The sequence below is a fragment of the Ahaetulla prasina genome, chromosome 4 (assembly GCF_028640845.1).
Source record: "Ahaetulla prasina isolate Xishuangbanna chromosome 4, ASM2864084v1, whole genome shotgun sequence".
Taxonomy (NCBI): Eukaryota; Metazoa; Chordata; class Lepidosauria; order Squamata; family Colubridae; genus Ahaetulla; species Ahaetulla prasina.
In genome coordinates, this window is record NC_080542.1 from 141,455,839 (window position 1) to 141,475,773 (window position 19,935).

The 19,935-nt window shown below is 44.5% G+C and overlaps 1 protein-coding gene across 6 annotated transcripts in view; it reads left to right on the forward strand.

Moving 5' to 3' along the window:
* Window positions 1–19,935, forward strand: part of PRKAG2 (protein kinase AMP-activated non-catalytic subunit gamma 2) — a 285,727-nt gene that overhangs the window by 228,472 nt on the left and 37,320 nt on the right. For 5 of the 6 annotated variants that reach the window (XM_058183747.1, XM_058183748.1, XM_058183746.1 and 2 more), the window contains one exon: window positions 63–129. In XM_058183747.1, coding sequence (XP_058039730.1) covers window positions 63–129 — 67 coding nt within the window. Of the gene's footprint in view, window positions 1–62; window positions 130–13,903; window positions 14,298–19,935 lie in introns of those variants that run through there. The other variant, XM_058183750.1, reaches the window with a different exon arrangement.

The following is a 19,935-nucleotide window of genomic DNA, read 5'->3' on the forward strand; positions in this document are numbered from 1 at the left end:
GAGCCTGGATGCCGCTGATCCCGCCGTCTCTCTCTTGTGTCTCCCTCCCCGCCCTCCTGCAGGCAGGGCCGCCTCGCTCCCCGGCCGCTTCCGAAGGGATGCTGGAGAAACTGGAGCTCGAGGACGAAGGTAAGGCGCGGGCATCGCTGGGCGAGCCCTGCGGGGCTGCGGTGGGGATGGGAAGGTTGGTGTGGGGTCGGGGGGTAAGGCGGGTCACCAGGTTATTGAGACACGCGGACGTGAGGAAGGGGGCTGCGGGGCGACTATGGTCGGTGGTTATTGTGATCTTTAATAATTGTGCCCCGTTTGGATGGAAGGGGAGATCCGGAGGTAAGCCTGGTTGCCCCCACCCCGTCTTACATCTTGCGCATAAAGTGTAATTTTGTTGGTGGGAAAAATCTGCTGAAGTGATCCTCAGCCACCCACCCACCGACCCCCGCCCGCCCTGAAGCTGGACGATTTTGAGGGTCTGTCATAGAGCTGGTGGTCGAGATGGTGCAGGCAGATGTCTGGGTACAGCACCATTCAACGGTTTTCCCGTTGTAAGCACACTTGTATGCTTCCCAAGAAGCACCTAATTTCAAAGATATTCTGGTTGTAAGGCTCAAGGGACCAGTCTTGGGTTGTAATTTGAATTGCTCTGGGGAGAAGACATCAATAAATGTGCTGGTAAAGGTAGTTGTTGGGTGGAGGTAAAGATTTATCTGCATGTATAATGTGTAAAAGGGACAATGAAAAAATATAATTATGACCACAGGTGTGCATCTTGTAGTTCTATTGCACTTCCAGTCTAATACCGGTAACACTCAACTAGCAATCACCATTGGGACCAGGATTTTTGTTGCTAAGCAAGACAGTTGTGAGTCACACCCAATTTTACGATATATATATATATATATTTGCTACAGTTGTTAAATGAATCTTTATACAAATCCAGCCACTTCCATTGACTTGGCTGCTCAAAAGCCAGCTGGGAAGATCACAAATTGCATAACTCCGGGATGCCACAACCTCCATAAATAGATGCAGTTGCCAAATACCCAGATTTTGCTCATGGCTTAGGACCCGGGTACTTACGAGACCGCCTGCTGTTACCCTTTGCCTCCCACCGACCCGTACGCTCTCACAGAGAGGGTCTCCTCAGGGTGCCGTCCGCCAAACAGTGTCGGCTGGCGGCCCCCAGGAGTAGGGCCTTCTCTGTGGGGGCGGCGACGCTCTGGAACGAACTTCCCCCTGGCCTACGTCAAGTGCCTGATCTTCGGACCTTCCGTCGTGAGCTTAAAACACATTTATTCCTTCAAGCGGGACTGGCATAATAGTGTGGAATTTTAATTTCGGGGTTTTGTTAATATTTTAAAATTTAAAATTTAAATTTTAATTATCAGCCTTTATAATTCTGCTATGTTTTAACTGTGGTTTTAATTGTATATATTTTGTGTTTTTACTTCTGGCTGTACACCGCCCTGAGTCCTTCGGGAGAAGGGCGGTATACAAATTTAATAAATAGTAATAATAATAATAATAATATCACCACGGGAATGCTGCAATGGTCATAAATGCGAAGACCAGTCATAAATAACTTTTTTCAGTGTCATTATAACTTTAAAGGGTTGCTAAATGAATGGCTGTAAGTTGAGCACTATATTGCAAACTGTAAAGCATGTAAACCTACCAGCTGCTAAGTTTTTATCTGCAATAATTTCTATAAGTAGTTGTAAGATGTTCAAATCTTGGAATGGTGACATGAAAAAAATAATTTCATACTATTTTATTTTTTTATATATTTCATTCTATTTCAGCTTATTCAATCCTTTTTTTAAAAAATCACAGGTTTTTTAGGCCGCATCTGATTTATTTACTGCTTCTGTGTTTTATCTTGCTAGTCATTGACTGTAATTAAATACCGTAATTGAACAATATTCTTAGTTAAAAACTATTAACTGTTTTCTGTGGCATTAATTTAACTTGCTAAAAGCCCTTTTAATTCCTTAACCAATTTGTCTTTGAGGGTTACTGTGATAGGAAGAACACTGTTCTTTTTAGTGTGCAGTTGTGTCAGTTGTCTGTAGTAATGTGAAAAATAGGATTGAGACTGGACAAAGGTAGAATAATTGTATACTGTACTGCAATGAGAAAGAGATAGTTAAACAACCCTGAGTGCAGGATTGATATATCTCATTCCTTAGTTGTTCCCCAAGTCCCTGAAACAGACCTACTTCCATAGAATAGGTGTGTTTTATGCATTGGGTCTACTGTAAAAGTGTTTTCTCTCCATAAATCCTCATAGTGAATAGGCCTTTTTTCTTGAATGTACTTTAAACTAGTGTCCTTTCTCTCTCTCATATAAAAAAATCACTAAAGAAGAAACTTGTTTCATGCAATTGCTAGATCTCAATCCGTCTGGTATCCTCTTTGGCAAGATGACATTTTGGGACGAGACGAGGCAAAATTATTGAATCAAAATTATTTTTAAAAGAAATAACACATTTCTAATATTGAATGTCAGATGTACCAGATTGCTATTATGCTCTAATGGCATGCAATGTTCTGAATTGAGAACCAGTGTATTAAATAAGAATCATCTGACATGCAAGGTTTTTACTCTATACTTTGTATAAGCATAGTACCAAAGAACTGTTCAGCTGCATCAAGCATGTTATATTGGAATACCTTTTTTTAAAAAAAGTATTGATTCTTCTATATGCTACAATTGAACATTGATTAGCATATTTCTTACCAGATTGGAGAAGTGAAGAGGTGAAGGCTTAGATCACATTTCATACTAAGAAAATGTGTTTTACCATGGCTTAGCATGGTGTGTGGTTCTTTCAGCCATTGGGGCTGATTCAGCAAATTATGGTTAAAGCAAACACTAGCTTAGCATAATGTGTGGACATTAAAACATTAAAACACTGAGTTGTTTTAAATTATTTGAAAGCATGAGGTGGGGGAATCATATGGAAAAGTTAGAATGTTAACTGTATACAACTGGTTGTAGATAGTTAATTTAACTACAACCAGTTGTATACACTTAATTAACATTCATCAATTCATCATTGATGAATTTATAAACAAATCAGTTGCAATTGATTTAGTATGGTCCTACTAACCTGCTTTATAAATAGGCTTCTTAAAGAGTCCTTTTGCAAAAAAATAAGTGGGAAAGATAAAATGGAGTAGGAGCACTTTGGAACTTATTTGGGTAGCAAGTTATTCAGAGCATTAATGCTGAAACTCAAATGCGTGAATTTTCTTAGTAATTAATAGTAGACATCTAATTCCATAAGAGTTGATATAATAGACTTAATCAAGATACATCATTCAAAATTCTGCATGATTTGAAGATCCAACCTCATGAATAATGCAATGCAGTAATCCTACCTGGAATTTACGAGACGAGATCACCATTGCTAGTGAATGATACTTGCTGTTCTTAAAAACAAGATCCAAAACTTGTCTTATAATGTTGTGGAAGCTACATTCCTATATGCACAGTCTAAAAATATTTTTTTACTCTGAAATATATGTATTAGAGTTAGGATAAACATAAATTTAGCATAGGACTCTTTGTAGTAATCAGTGAAATTTAATACAAATAATATAAGATCTTTGAAATAAGATATAAATAATTGGAAGCTCTTAAATATGTAACTTTAGAAGGCCAGATCCTATAAGATGAAACTGAAATCCTTTGGCCACCTAATGAGAAAGAAGGACTCACTGGAGAAGAGCCTAATGCTGGGAAACATTGAGGGCAAAAGAAGAAGGGGACGACAGAGAACAAGGTGGCTGGATGGAGTCACTGAAGCAGTAGGCATGAGTTTAAATGGACTCCAGAGGATGGTAGAGGACAGGAAGGCCTGGAGGAATGTTGTCCATGGGGTCGCGATGAGTCGGACATGACTTCGCAACTAACAACAACAACAACAAAATATGTAACATGAAAGATTTATTTAAACATGCATCATTTGAAACTCTGGAGACTTCAGAAGGTTTTCTTTGGATAAAACTAGTTAATTTACTGGACTACACAAACACACACACACCTAACTTTTTATCAGTTCATTTAACAAAGGATTTATTTTCTATTTTCTTTTGAAACATTTTAAGCCTCAAAAGTGATAAATAATGATCAGAAACACAACTATAAAGGGAAGAGTTATTTTTTTTCCACTTCATCCAACTGCTTATATAATAAGGAACCTTTTACATTGCAAAGTAAATTCTGAAATTGCATTCCTAAATTAACAGTAAGGAATAAGTCCTACTGGGCACAGTGAAACTGCTTTGGATAAATAAGCATAATTTCTAAAGGAGACTTCAGAAATTCCCTGTGCTAAAATTAATTTAAGTACATTTGGTTCCTAGACCACCTCCTGAAAGCTATTTCTGATATTGGTTGACTGTTGCTTACTTGAAGAAGTTGTACACAGATCTCACTGTGGGATGACCATAGATGTCACACACTCCAATAAATCTATTAATTGAGGCAGGTGTTTGCTTTTATAAATTACCCTTTCTGAGAAGCTAGACATTTTAAATCTTAATTTAGATTATTGCTTTACAAACAGTAAAATAATCGTACTTGCTGCATTTTGAAATCATTTAGAATATTATAGAGTATTCATTAATTGACTTCGTTGCAGTATATAAAATATACGGACCTTGGCCTGAAAAACCAACAGCAAAATACAAGGAATTTGGTGTTTTGTTATCTCATTTAAATTTGATATAAGTGTATTAAAAAAGGGATATTGTCACAAAAAAGGTAGAATCCAGGTCTCTATGTACTTTTGCTGAAAATCTATTTGTCATTATAATTCCCACTGGTTAAGGGTAAATTTTTTCATTGAATTAAAAGACATTCCCTCAACTTTTTCCATTTCCAAATTTTATTTTAGAAATTGACTATAGTATTTTCCATTAAATAGGTGCCTTCCAATTATAATTTTTTCACAGAGCGATTTCAGTCTTTTTTTTTAATTAGGAAAAATTTGCCTTTTTTTTTTTTTAAGTGTTGGATTTAGGTTTAGGGAAATTTATTTATTTGCTAGCATTTGTGTGCTTCTCCAGATTAGTCACAGATTTTTGGATAGCTCACAATGATACAAAATACAAAACCAACATTCAATTAAAACAATTCAGCTTCAGCAGTAAAAGACAACATCAAAAACCAGATTATAGTATTGGTGGCTCCATTTAACTGAAATGCCAAAAGAGCAGCATGATTTTTACAGCCTTTGGCTGTATTTTAAGAAGTATTTCAGATGGTTGAAGCACATGTTTTGTTCTCTTACAACATCCAAACCAGCCTGAATGCAAAAAATAAACACAAATATTTTATCCTATTCAATGTAGGGAGTGGATATTGGAATGCTAGTGAGTCATATTTTTACATCTCCAACATCATAGAGATCAACTTGATCATTTGATTTATATAGCGGAGGGTATGAAATTTGTCCCTACAGACACCTTAAGCAGAATCTCATTTTGTGCTTTCCTCCTAGGATTTCCGTTAGGCAAAAGGTATGATCTTCAGAAATTGTTTGCCACTAATTTCTGTGATTCTAAAACTGACACAATGACATTTGAGAGATCATAAAGGGGAGAGTAGTTAAAAGGTTAAGAGTAGAAATCATGAAAATGATATGTGAGTTACAGGGATAAAAGCCTGCTGCTTGGAAATAACAGAACTGTTGTGCACAGGCAGAGTCCTTTCATTCCATATCTCCCACGAAAAAATGCAGTAATCAGGCTGTTTTTTCGTCAATTGGAAAGCAGAGCCCATAAGCTTCCTGGATTTAACTGTATTAAATTCAGTGAACAATGCATTTAAAAATCTGCCCTGTTTTCTAATTGCATTATATTTTGTACATAATGATACCTAATTTAGAGAAATCTGAAATTCACCTCATTCATTTTAATGTATATTTTAATATATCACAATGACTTTTCCTACAGAGGGGGGAAATTACTATCCCAGTGATTTACAAAGTATAAGAACCATTTTAAAATTGTTAGGCAACAATAAAAAATTATTTAATGAGGTAAAATAATGGCATGATTAAGAAAAGGAACTAATTTCATTATATTTTTGTTCTATCTCTAAACCAAAATAATGATCAAAGTGAGTAATTCTGTAGCATTCCTTGAGCTTTCTGTTATTATGACATAGCCATAAGTTTAAATCCTCACCAGGGTCTCCTCTGGTGAGTTGAGGAACAGATCTTATTGTTAGTATATATTATTTTAATTTGTTCTGATTCTTATTTCAGTATACTTGCAGATTTTAAATAAAACATTTATGAATAGTTATACTTACCGGTATTTATAACTTTTCTAATAAAACTTGAGCACTACCCTATACCTCTCTTTTTTCCAGTGGTAGCTGCAGGCTGCAGAGTTTTAATCTGTCTTGAATAACTAACTTTGCTGCACTGTTGGCTTATATCCATTTCTCTTCAGAATACTTTTAAGAACAAGGAACAGTTAGTAGTATATAAAACAGCATTTATTCTTTGAGGTTTCCTTTTCTAAACTTGTAAGCAAAGACCACACAGGTTTGTTACTGGATATCAATTTTTTTTGTTCAAAACAATGCAGGATAAAATGAAATAAATTGTTGAAGGTAAATTGAATGTAGTTTCATCATCTTGTAAAAATTGGACTTTAAATCCTTAATTTAAATCTGACCTGTTTCATTTTCTATTACTCATTATTCCATAAATCTACTTAAGATATTATAAATTGATTCATTTCCTATATTTTTATAATGTGATCCTTTAAGGGGAGAACCATGTTAGACTGTGATAGCAAAAGATCAGAGGGTGTCTGGTAGTACCTTTTCCAAATATCAAATGTTATTAAAAGCCATAAGTTTTAATGAGTTGCTCCGTTCTTCACAGAGCTTCATATTGGCTAGGGAACCAACACGGACAAGTTGCTAAGGTTGGAAAACTTTTATGTACAGTCTTTGTATAACAGACAAATAGGAGAAAAGGTCAAATTCTTCTGCAATATAGGTAGTCAATCAGAATAGAGTTGGAAGGGACCTTGGAGGTCGTCTTGTCCAACCCCCTGTTCAAGCACATACCATTGCAGTCAAATGTCTGTCAATCTCTTCTTAAAAACCTCCAGTGTTGGAGCACCTACAACTTCTGAAGACAAGCTATTCCACTGGTTAATTGTCCCCATTGTTAGAAAGTTTCTCCTTAATTCCAGGTTATTCCTTGATTAGCTTCCATCCATTGTTCCTTGTCCTGCCTTCTGGTGCTTTAGAGAATAGCTTGACTCCCTCTTCTTTGTGGCAGCCCCTGAGATATTGGAATACTGCTATCATGTCATCCTTTACTCCTTTTTTTTCTCTAGACTAGTCATACCCAGTTTCTGCAACTGCTTTTCATATGTTTTAGTCTCCAGTCCTTTAATCATCCTAGTAGTTGCTCTTCTCTGTACTTTTCCCAAAATCTCAACATCTTTTTTGTAATGTGGTGACCAAAACTAGGTGCAGTATTCCAGGTGTGGTCTTACTAAGGTTTTATGAAGGAGTACTAATATTTCATGTGATTTTGATTTTATGCTTTTATTTATACAACGAAGGATTGCATTGGCTGTTTTGGCTGCTGGCTCATATTTAAGTTATCGTCCACTAGGATTCCAGGGGTTCTGTCACAGTTACTGTTTTTGAGCCAGGTTTTGCCTAATGTGTACTTATACCTTTGGTTTTCCTCTTCAATTTACAATCATAATGCAGCCTGCCCATCATGGTTGTGTTGATTATAAAATGGGATACCATATGACCAACACAATTTTATTTATTTTTATTTATTTAATCACATTTTTATACCGCCCTATCTCCCAAGGGACTCAGGGCGGTTTACAGCCTATTAAAACACCAATACATAACTATAAATACAGAAATAAAACACTAATTAAAAAACTTATTAGATAAGGCCGAATTAAAATTTACAATTAAAATAATAAAACCCCATTAAAACTACATTTAATTAAAAACCTAGCCCAGTCCTGCGCAGATAAATAGATGTGTCTTAAGCTCACAGCGAAAGGTTCGAAGGTCGGGAAGTTGACGGAGTCCCAGGGGAAGTTCATTCCAGAGGGTGGGGGCCCCCACAGAGAAGGCCCTTCCCCTGGGTGTCGCCAGTCGGCACTGCCTAGCGGACGGCACTCGAAGGAGTCCCTCCCTGTGAGAGCGCACGGGTTGGTGGGAGGCAATCGGTGGCAGCAGACGGTCCCGTAAGTAGCCTGGCCCTAAGCCATGAAGCGCTTTGAAGATGGTTACCAAAACCTTGAAGCGCACCCGGAAAGCCACAGGCAGCCAGTGCAGTCTGCGCAGGAGTGGTGTCACATGGGAGCCACGAGGGGCTCCCTCTATCACCCGCGCAGCTGCATTCTGGACTAACTGTAGCCTCCGGGTGCTCCTCAAGGGAAGCCCCATGTAGAGAGCATTGCAGTAATCCAGGCAAGATGTCACGAGAGCATGAGTGACTGTGCATAGGGCATCCCGGTCTAGGACGGGGCGCAATTGGCGAACCAGGTGAACCTGGTAAAAGGCTCTCCTGGAGACGGCTGTCAAATGATCTTCAAAGGACAGCCGTCCATCCAGGAGAACACCCAAGTTGCGCACCCTTTCCACTGGGGCCAGTGACTCGCCCCCAACAGTCAGCTGGCTGCAGCTGACTGTACCGGGGTGCCGGCATCCACAGCCACTCTGTCTTGGAGGGATTGAGCTTGAGCCTGTTTCTCCCCATCCAGACCCGTACGGCCTCCAGACACCGGGACAGCACTTCGACAGCTTTGTTGGGGTGGTCCGGTGTGGAAAAATACAGCTGAGTATCATCAGCGTAGAGTTGATAACTCACACCGAAGCCACTGATGATCTCACCCAGCGGCTTCATATAGATGTTGAACAGGAGGGGCGAGAGAATCGACCCCTGCGGCACCCCACAAGTGAGGTGTCTCGAGGTCGACCTCTGTCCTCCCGTCAACACCGTCTGCGACCGGTCAGAAAGATAGGAGGAGAACCACCGAAACAGTGCCCCCCACTCCCAATCCCTCCAACTGGTGCAGCAGGATACCATGGTCGATGGTATCAAAAGCCGCTGAGAGGTCTAATAGGACCAAGGCAGAGGAATAACCCCTATCCCTGGCCCTCCAGAGATCATCTACCAACGCGACCAAAGCCGTCTCCGTGCTGTATCCGGGCTGGAAGCCGGACTGGAACGGGTCTAGATAGACAATTTCATCCAGGTACTGGGGTAATTGACATGCCACCACAAAGCGAAGGTTGGAGACCGGACGATAGTTACCTAAAACAGTTGGGTCCAGGGAAGGCCTCTTGAGGAGGGGTCTCACTACCGCCTCTTTCAAGGCGGGAGGGAAGACCCCCTCCAACAAAGAAGCATTCGTAATCCCCTGGAGCCAGCCTCGTGTCACCTCCTGTGTGGCCAGCACCAACCAGGAGGGGCACGGGTCCAGCAAACATGTGGTGGCATTCAACCTCCCCAATAACCTGTCCATGTCCTCTGGAACCACAGGGTCAAATTCATCCCAAACAGTCTCAACAAGACAGCTCTCAGACTTCCCGTCTGGATCCACCCAATTTTGATCCAGACCATCCCGAAGCTGAATGATTTTATCGTATAGATAACCACTAAACTCCTCGGCACATCCCTGCAACGGGTCATCCCGCTCCCCCTGTTGAAGGAGAGAGCGAGTCATCAGAAACAGGGCGGCCGGGCGGTTATCTGCCGACGCAATGAGGGAGGAGACGTAGCCAGGTCTCGCTTCCCTCAGTGCCACTAGGTAGGTCCTGGTATATGACCTAACTAGTGTCTGATCAGCCTCCGAATGACTGGATCTCCAGGAACTCTCTAGGCGTCTTCTCCGGCGTTTCATCTCCCTCAGCCCCTCAGAAAACCAAGGAGCTGATTGAGACCTTTGCCGGATCAGAGGCCGCAAAGGCACGACACGGTCTAGAGCCCCAGCCGCGGCCAGTTCCCAAGCCGTGACTAGTTCTTCAGCCGTGCCGTGGGCCAGACCCTCAGGAAACAGCCCAAGCTCTGTCCGGAACCTCTCCGGGTCCATCAGGCGCCTGGGACGGAACCAACGTATTGGTCCCGTCTCCCTGCGGTGATGAGTGGTGGTCAGAAAGTCTAGGTGAAGGAGAGAGTGATCTGACCATGACAAAGGTTCAATGACTAACTCTCTCAAGTCCAGATCCTTCAGCCACTGTCCAGAGACAAAAATCAAGTCCAGCATGCCACCCCCAATGTGAGTGGGGCCATCAACTACTTGAGTCAGGTCCAAGGCCGTCATGGAAGCCATGAACTCCCGAGCTGCCATTGATGACATGCCGGTCGATGGCAGGTTAAAGTCCCCCATAACCATAAATTTGGGGGTCTCAACCGCCACTCCAGCAAGCACCTCCAGGAGCTCGGGCAGGGCTGCTATCACGCAGCAAGGAGCCAGGTACGTGACCAGCAAGCCCATCTGACACCTATGACCCCCACCTCACAAAGAGGGATTCACAGCCAGCAATCTGAGGAACAGTGGCCTCCCTCGGCTCTAGACTCTCTTTAATAACAACTGCCACCCACCCCCCCACCCCTACCTTGGGCCCTCGGTTGATGAAATTCTCGGAAACCCGGTGGGCACATGTCGACAAGGGGCACGCCCCCTTCTGTGCCCAGCCAGGTTTCCGTAACGCCCATAAGGTCCGCGGAGCCCCCCTGAATAAGATTACGAACTAGGGGGGGCCTTGTTAACCACGGACCGTGCGTTGCACAACATCAACCGGAGGCCTAGGCTCTGAGGGTCATGACCATCCGGGGAACGGGAGAAGTCTGAGGGATCGGGGCGCGTGATCGCCTTCAAACATCAAGCACGCGCCCCCAAAAATCTATGCGATCCCTCACTTCCGCCATATCTGCCCCTCCCACTTACCGTGCAAATAGAACTACCCTCACCAAAAGGAATGCAATCCTCCCCTATAACCTTCGAACCTATGGAATGAACGCCGTGAGCACACGCAGGAACTGGCCTTCCCCTGGACGGGTTTCCTCCAACACCCGCCCTAACCCTCCCTCCCCTTAAAAATTCCCTATCTAAAAATCCCCAGAGGCTCTTCCTCGACACATGCCACCTCTGTCGGTCCCAAGACCCGTCATAGAGGCCGGCCCTAGGTAATGAAGTGGGCCACTCCTGCGAGGCGGGGGCATCTCGCAGGCGCAAGAGTTCATGTGCAGAGTATCGCATTAAGGAATAAGAATCGGTGAAGATGGTCAAGTTCTTAGATAGACAAAGCGTCTTAAATGATGGTTCCACCAATGGAAACCCATTTGACAGATGGTAAGTCAAATGGGGCTGGAATATGATAACAAAGATGGTATAACAAAAACAGACAGATAGCATTTATGGCCATCAGCCCCTAAATAAAATCCTCATAAAAGATCTTAAAAAATCAAGGAAAATACTGCCAATCCACCCGTAATCCAGACCAAGAATCCATTGGATAAAAAGGTGAATGGCGTTATCGTTCCCGCCATCCATGGCCGCTGTTGATTCTCGGATGAGTCCCCTGGCAGATCTCAAACCAGTCTAAATCATCTTCCACAGTAGTCCCCACAGCCTAAGAGTCTCAAAAAGCCATGTGAAGTGCCGATGACATTGCACTAAATTGGGAAGAAGCAAGCCAGGATAGGCCAGGACTCCTCCAGCATCTGCCCCGTCGGCCCTTCTCCGTCTGGATGCTCCGAATGCAAGCTGCTCCAGGGTCCAAAACCTGTCCACAGCGAGCCGCTCACTCCAAAGGGCCAGGCCCTGCCCAAGGCCTGACCGATCCACAAGACCAGGCCAGTTCCAGGGGCAAGGCCAGGCCAAACCTCCCCCCAAGGGGCCAGCAAGCTGTAAAATGCTGTAATCCGCAGATCCCAACGCGGCGTGGAGCGGCATCGGGGCATCACAATGGTGAATCAAAACGGCAGAGAAGGTGACTGCAGAGCTGGGTAACATCCCTTCACCCCCTCCTCGCCTAAAGGCGGGGGGGAGGGCCGAAGTGCCGAAGGAAACAACGATGGAAACAAGTACAGGCTGGTGGAAAAATAAGTAATAAAATAAGCCTCACCTCCCGGCCTCACATTGGGCCTTCCTCTCGCCGCGGCCTCGCCTCACGTCAGATGAATAACAGAATAATAAGCGAGCCAATGATGAAGAGAACGCTGATGGTAAAAACGCCGATGAAACAAAATTACCACACCGCGGCTTCGCCACACGCCGCGGCCTTGCCTTGCGCCCAGATGCCGATCATAAAATGCAGGCCAGACCATGATGGTGAACTACGGGCCGAGGCCGCAGCTTTCCCTTCGGCCTCACCATAGGCCCGGAAAAAAATGGCCGCCGTTCGCCGCTCTCCCTCCGGCCAGTTCTTCACAGCCGCAAGCCCGAGAAGGTCCAAGGACCTCTCCTGCGACTGCCAAGAGGATAGTCCAGCGGACCGAGGGTTATAAGCAGCTCGGCAGATCGTCAGGGTGCCACCATCCTCGGAAGACCATCCATCGCCGGCTCCCGTTGCTTTAGCGAGCCTCCATTCTCGCGCATGCGCAGAGCCCCTTTTACAACCTTTTTAATAGCGATCATTAACCCAATGATATGTTATGGGATGGTTTTGCCAAAAACCAGAAGCAAATGCTCATTTTTGGCAAAACCATTGTAAAATGCAGTCACTTGACTGCATGATCCTGCAAATGGCTATAAAAGCAAGCTGAATGCTGAGCATCCAACATGCAGTTGTGTCTTTGAAGGAGTGGGATGGGGTGAGGAATTTCAGAACTGGATTTTAAATACCCCAGGGAAGTCCATTGTAACTTCATATGGTCTCTAATGACCAGTCCTAAATCAAGGGCTATCTGTATCAAGGATCCTACATATCTACATATTATACATGTTATGCATAATAACTTGTGTTTGCATGCTTGCATGTCAAGTGTCTTTATAGTCATTCCCTGTTCATTCTGTCTCGTTACTGCTTAAGGCAGGAAGGAGAGAGGGCTGGATCACCTTACAGCTTTTCATTACCTGAAAAAGCACGTGATTTGTTATAACAAGTTTTTGAATTATAACTTTGAACAGGTAGGGAGAAAGGACTTAGATTTGACAGAATAAGACTGACAATCACAATTCTATATCTTGCACATTTCTCTTTATGCTGCTCGAATTTTGAGACAAATTCTTATACAGGTAATCCTTGGCTAATGACATTTTTACAGCAACCTTTTTAAGTTGCAACAGCATTGAATGAGGAGACACTAGTTCTCAAAATTATGTCTTTGCCATCGTCTCATGATTGCCATTTGCAATCTTTACTGCACACTTACAACAAGCAAATCAATCAGGAAGCCAGTAAGATGTCACAAATGGCAATAAGATGATGCTGCACTTAATGACCACAAGAATTTCGTTAATGACCCACTATTGGAACTATCATTGTAAATCAACTCACTACTGTTACATGCTTTATGACCTTGGTCTTGATTCTAATGACCTTGGTCTTGATTCCAATCATCCAATAGCTAAAATTTGAACATACACTGTACTTTATTTCATTTAGTAAAATGGTTGTTTCACATTTTTAAAAAAAACACTATTTTTCTTTTTTCAAAACATCACATAGCAATCTTAAGTAATAGCTAAAGGCCCAACATCATTATGCAGTACAGTCAAATTAGAAAAAAAGGGAAAATCTGATAAATTAGATTGCACGTGAAAGGTTGGAAATAACTTATTTTTCATACCAGATTAAGGCCACTACACCAGTGTTTCTCAGCCTCAGCAACTTTGAGATGTGTAGATTTCGGCTCCCACAATTGTGAAACCATAGATGTATGACATATATTAAAATGAGTTCATTTTTTTTCTTCAATAAGACTGATAGCTGGATTCCCATTGATAGGAAAGGGTAGGCTTTCCCTGTACCATTTGTAGCAGCTGATTTTTCTTTGATAATGTCAAAAAACTGATTTTATTCATCTAATATATCCTGTTTAGTTTGTTCTAAGACTGCGGGTTGAGATTTGGATTAAATCTGTGATGTGTTTAATTATTGCAATTTCACAGCATATGAGATATTTCAGTGAGATACCGTGTTTTGGATAAAATGGCTTATTTCAGGTTTTGGTCATCCCTGGACTGGTATAAATTGCTTCAGTTTGGAAGATTAATTTTCAGACAACTGGTGCACTACCTACTCGGTGGCTGGGTTGGCAAGATCCAGAAGAATAATGGTAAATTTTGTAGTTAACTTGTATCTACTTTTTAAATTTGAACCATCCATTAAGATTGTATCAGTGTCAAAATACATTTTAAAGTAAATAATGATGATGAATCTTTTTGATAGGTAAAATATATTTGACATAAATAAAGTTTTTCCTCATCTCTTCCCCTTCCCCCCCACCCCCAATCTTCTTTTTGGAAATATCCAAATGTTTAAAATGGAAATAAATGCAAATAAAATGAAAATGATTTGTGATTCTAAGAATTGCCCCAAATTGTTTTGCAGTATCAAATTTCACCCCAGAGTTGCTGAACTGCTTTTAAAATACTTTTATATTTGATGAAGATGATTTTATATCCTCCTCTACAACTTCAAGATTCATATCATTTTTGAATGTTTTCACATGTGTTTTTAAAAGGTCCCCAGAAATAGCAATAGCACTTAGACTTTATATACCACTTCATAATGCTTTACACTCCTCTCTAATCGGTTTACAGAATCAGCCTATTGCCTCCAAACAGTCTGGGTCCTTATTTTACCCATCTCGGAAAGATGGAAGGCTGAGTCAACCTTGAGCCTAGTGAAATTCAAACTGCCAAATTGCAGGCAGCCAGCAGGCAGCAGAATTAACTGCATTCTAACCACTGCGCTACTGCAGCTCTTGGCATAAGCCTTTATTATTGGGAAATGTTGTTTAAAATGGAACTTCTCCATGTCTGTGTTGAAGTGGTACAGCTTAATCTGTTATTTCTGTAGATAAAAACTTTAAATATTGTTTGGACTTCAATAATTATTTCCCATTTAGGTTATATGCTTTCCTTTTGATTTGATCCAAGCATGTGCCAGATATAGTGGAGCAAAACAATAGCTAAAAAGACTTAAAAGGGTTGAATCTGATTGGTACTTGAATGGGCAATAACCAAGAGATACCAGAGTTGTTGGTTAAATTATGAAGTAAAAAAATAATCTTGGAAGAAAATAACAGCATATCATTTCTCTAATGCAGGGAAACTCATGATAACTTGTCCTTGTAGTTTGCAGAGAAAAAAAAGTGATTTATGAGTGTTTTCATGCTTATGACCATTGCAACATCCCCATGGCCACGTAATGAAAATTTGGATGGTTGGCAACTAGCATGTATTATATTGGTTGCAGTGTTCCAGGGTTATGTGATCACCTTTTGCGACCTTCCAAGAAGCAAAATCATTGAAGACACATTTAGTTAGCTTCACCTAACAACTATGGGAGGAATGGTCATAACATGGGACAAAACTCACTTAACAACTATTTTGCTTACAAAAAGAAATTTTGGGCTCACTTATCATAAATTGAGGACTACCTGTATAATCTTAACTTGGAAACAGAAAAGTATCGTAGAAGGCCATAATACATCAGTTCCATATTTCATTAAGCAAAGTACACAGAAATGAGTATGCTCATCAAGAAGTGAATTCAATTCAGTGGGATCTTTACTTTGTACTTGTAAAATATTTACAAAATATGAGAACCAGTTAAATTTAAATTCTGAGCATTATCCTAAAAATGCAGGAAAAAAATAACAATGCAAAACTTGGCCATTCTCTGGTGCGCTGCTTAGAGAGTCCAAGCAGTGGTTTAATCTCACCTGATTGGCCAGAGACTGAGTAAAATTTGCATAAACACTCCTCCATCCTGCCCTGGAGCTTCAGTTCGTTAACTCAGTCAAGCCAAGAGAGACTTTATTCTTAGAGCTCCACTGCTTGGCCTTTCTAATAGCTATTTTGTTGCCATTTTTTAAAATAGCTTACAGTGGTGGCTTCTTTGCTCCCAGGGAGCCTGCAGATCATCGGATCAAATTGAAATAAACAATTTCGTGAGTTTTGAGGCCATTTTGGCACACAAGGAGCTGTGGTGGTGGCTCCGCGCTGTTTATTGGGTTTACAAGTGCGAAGGGGGTCGTGGTGTCGGCTCCGCGCTTTTACTTTGAATTTTCAACTTTTCTTGTGGCTAATTGACAGCTCCGTGCTGTCTGCCTTGTATTTTTAAAGGCAAAAGGAACCATGGTGCCGGTTCTGCCTTTCAGCATGTTGGCAAGCCATTTATTTCTTCTGCGCATGCGCGTTATGGCGGCTTCCTGAAAATCTCGTGGAGCCGGCGGCTGGAAATCCTTGGCACGATGCCGTTCAGCCGCTCGCCCAGCTGCCTGGCTTCGGGCTCCGGTCTTGCCATCTTCTCGGCCACCGGGAGCGAGGTCCTTGGGCCTCTTTGAACTCCCGGTTGCCGAGTACGGAGTTTGTTTTCCGGCAGCGAACGCGGCGGCCATGTTGGGGGGGGCTGAACAGCGGCTGGAAGTCCTCGGCTACGATATCCTTTAGCCGCTCGCCCAGCTGCTTGTCTTCGGGCCCCGGTCTTGTCATTCTCTCGGCTACCGAGAGTGAGGTCTGCGGGCCTCATTGAACTCTCGGCTGCCGAGCACGGAGCCGGAGTTTGCCCTTAGGCAGCGAACGGCGGCGGCCATGTTGGGGGGGGCCTGCGGAGACGCCCGGCATGAATCAGCAGTTTTCGGGCCGTTGTGGCCACAGATATCAACTGGACACCAACAAAGGACACAAACAATGGCTGAGGCGCCCGAACACCGACGGAGGACGTTAATGGTGGTATGCTGGACACCGGGTGCTCGGGTTGCTATTAAGTTTTGGTGCTGGGACGGGACTCGTATGGGCATGAACAACGCCCCCTCCCCCCCCCTCCCCCCTCCCCCCCTCATGGTCATGGACTGGAACATCGTTTTCTCCCCTACTCTGACTTTTGTTATGCCCTGCCAACATTCCGCAACCGTCATCAGCGGTTCACCTCTCTTTGAGCTATTTTATTCCATCAGTGACGGAGAGGTGGTTGGCTTGGACAATTTGTTACAGCAGCAGAGCGGCATGTGGGGCCATTTTGGGTCCAGAGGATAATCTGCCGACGTAGGGGTGGAGACATGGACGGCGTACATCTTGACGGCTAAGGATGGACATTTTGCCACGACTTTTGGGCCTATTTCTCCATGAGATATTCATTTGCCGATCTACTACGACTGCGAGGTTCCCCCGCCTCGCAGGAATGGCCCTCCAAGCTATCGAGGGCTTACCTTAACGAAGGGTCTTGGGACCCAGAGAGGTGGCATGCGGCTAAGAAGAATTTGTGGGGTTTTTTAAATAGTTTTTTAAATAAGGGTTTTTTAAGGGGGGGGAGGGATTCGACGGGTGGGGGGAGGACCCGTCGGGGAGGGATCCAGCCCCTGTGCTAGTTCGCGACATTACGCCATCTTGTCTGAAGGCAGGGGGGGAGGACGTTCCAGGTTTAGAGGGCTGTTCGATCTGTACGGTAAGTGGGAGAGGCAGATATGGCGGGGAGGGGCCGTGTCGAGTTATGGGGGCACGTGCTCAAGTTTGAGAGCGATCACGTGCTCCGCCCTCAGTCCCTACCGTTCCTCGGGTGGCCATGATCCTCAGAGCTTGGACCTTGGCTGATGTTATGTAATGCCCGGTCCGTGGTTAATAAGGCTCCCCTGATTTGTGACCTTATTCAGGGAGGTCCATGGACCTCATGGGCATTACGGAGACCTGGTTGGGCCCTGAGGGGGTCCCCTTGTTGAGATGTGCCTCCAGGCTTCCGAGCATTTCATCAGCCGAGAGTCCAAGGTAGGGGTGGGGGTGGCGGTTGTTATTAAGGAAGATCTAGAGCCGAGGAGACCACTGTTCCTCAGATTGCTGGCTGCGAATCCCTCTGTGTGCGCTGGGGCTATAGGAATCAGTTGGGCTTGGTGATCGCGTACCTGGCTCCTTGCTGCGTGACCACAGCCCTGCCCGAGCTGTTGGAGGTACTGGCTGCCGTGGCGGTTGAGACCCCCAAACTTATAGTTATGGGGGATTTCAACTTGCCATCGGTTGGCCTGTCATCAACGGCAGCTCGGGAGTTCCAGGCTTCCATGACGGCCTTGGACCTGATTCGAGTAAATGATGGCCCTACGCACACAGGGGGAGGCATGCTAGATATGATTTTTATCTCTGGACAGTGGTTAAATGATCTGGTATTAGATGATTTAGTAACAGAACCAATGTCATGGTCGGATCATTTTCTCCTTCGCCTAGACTTCCGAACCGCTATTCACCACCGCAGGGAGACGGAACCTATACGGTGGTTCCGTCCCAGGCGCCTGATGGACCCTGAGAGGTTCCAGACGGAGCTTGGGCCATTTCCTGAGGATCTGGCCCACGGCACGACTGAGGAACTGGTCGTGGCCTGGGAGCAGGCCGCGGGGCCCTGGACCGTGTCGCCCTTTTGCGGCCTCTGACCCGGCGTAGATCTCGTCCGGCCCCTTGGTTCTCCGAGGGCCTGAGGGAGATGAAACGCCGGAGAAGACGCCTAGAGAGCACCTGGAGGTCCAGTCGCCCGGTTGATCGGACACTAGTTAGGACCTACACTGGGCCCTACCTAGTGGCAATGAGGGAAGCGAGGCGCTCCTACGCCTCCACCCTCATTGCGTCGGCAGATAACCGCCCGGCCGCCCTGTTTCGGGTGACCCGCTCTCTCCTACATCAGGAGGTGCGGGATGACCCTTGCAGGGACGAGCTGAGGAGTTTAGTGGTTATCTATACGATAAAATCGTTCAGCTGAGGGACGGTCTGGACCGAATTTGGGATGATCAAGCGAGGGAGAGGAGGCACGTCTTGTTGAGCACATTTGGGATGAGTTTGACCCTGTGGCTCCGAGGGCGTGGACAGGTTGTTGGGGAGGCTTCACGGCACGACATGTTTACTGGACCCGTGCCCTTCCTGGCTGGTACTGGCCACTCAGGCGGTGACACGAGGCTGGCTCAGAGGATTATCAACGCTTCTTTGTTGGATGGGGTTTTCCTGCCGCCTTGAAAGAGGCGGTGGTGAGACCCTCCTTAAAGCCCTCTTTGGACCCAGCTATTTTGGCTAATTATCGTCCAGTCTCCAACCTTCGCTTTGTTGCGAAGGTTGTAGAGAGTGCCGTGGCGACAGCTGCCCCAACACCTGGATGAAGATGTCTATCTAGACCCGTTCCAGTCCGGCTTCCGACCCGGATACAGCACGGAGACAGCTTTGGTCGCATTGGTGGATGATCTCTGGAGGGCCAGGGACAAGGGATATTCCTCTGCCCTGGTCCTATTAGACCTCTCAGCGGCGCTCGATACCATCGATCATGGTATCCTGCTGCGCCGGTTGGAGGATTGGGAGTGGAGGCACCGTATATCGGTGGTTCTCCTCCTATCTCTCCGACCGGTCGCAGACGGTGTTGACAGGGGGCAGAGGTCGACCGCGAGGGGCCTCACTTGTGGGGTCCCTCAGGGTCGATTCTCTCGCCTGCTGTTCAACATCTACATGAAGCCGTTGGGTGAGATCATCAGTGGTTTCGGGGTGAGATACCAGCAGTACGCTGATGACACCCAGCTGTACTTTTCCACCCCGGACCACCCCAATGAAGCTGTTGAAGTGCTGTCCCGGTGCTTGGAGGCTGTACGGGTCTGGATGGGGAGAAACAGGCTCAAGCTTAATCCCTCCAAGACGGAGTGGCTGTGGATGCCGGCACCCCGATTCAGTCAGCTGCAGCCGCGGCTGGCTGTTGGAGGCGAGTTACTGGCCCCAAAGGATAGGGTG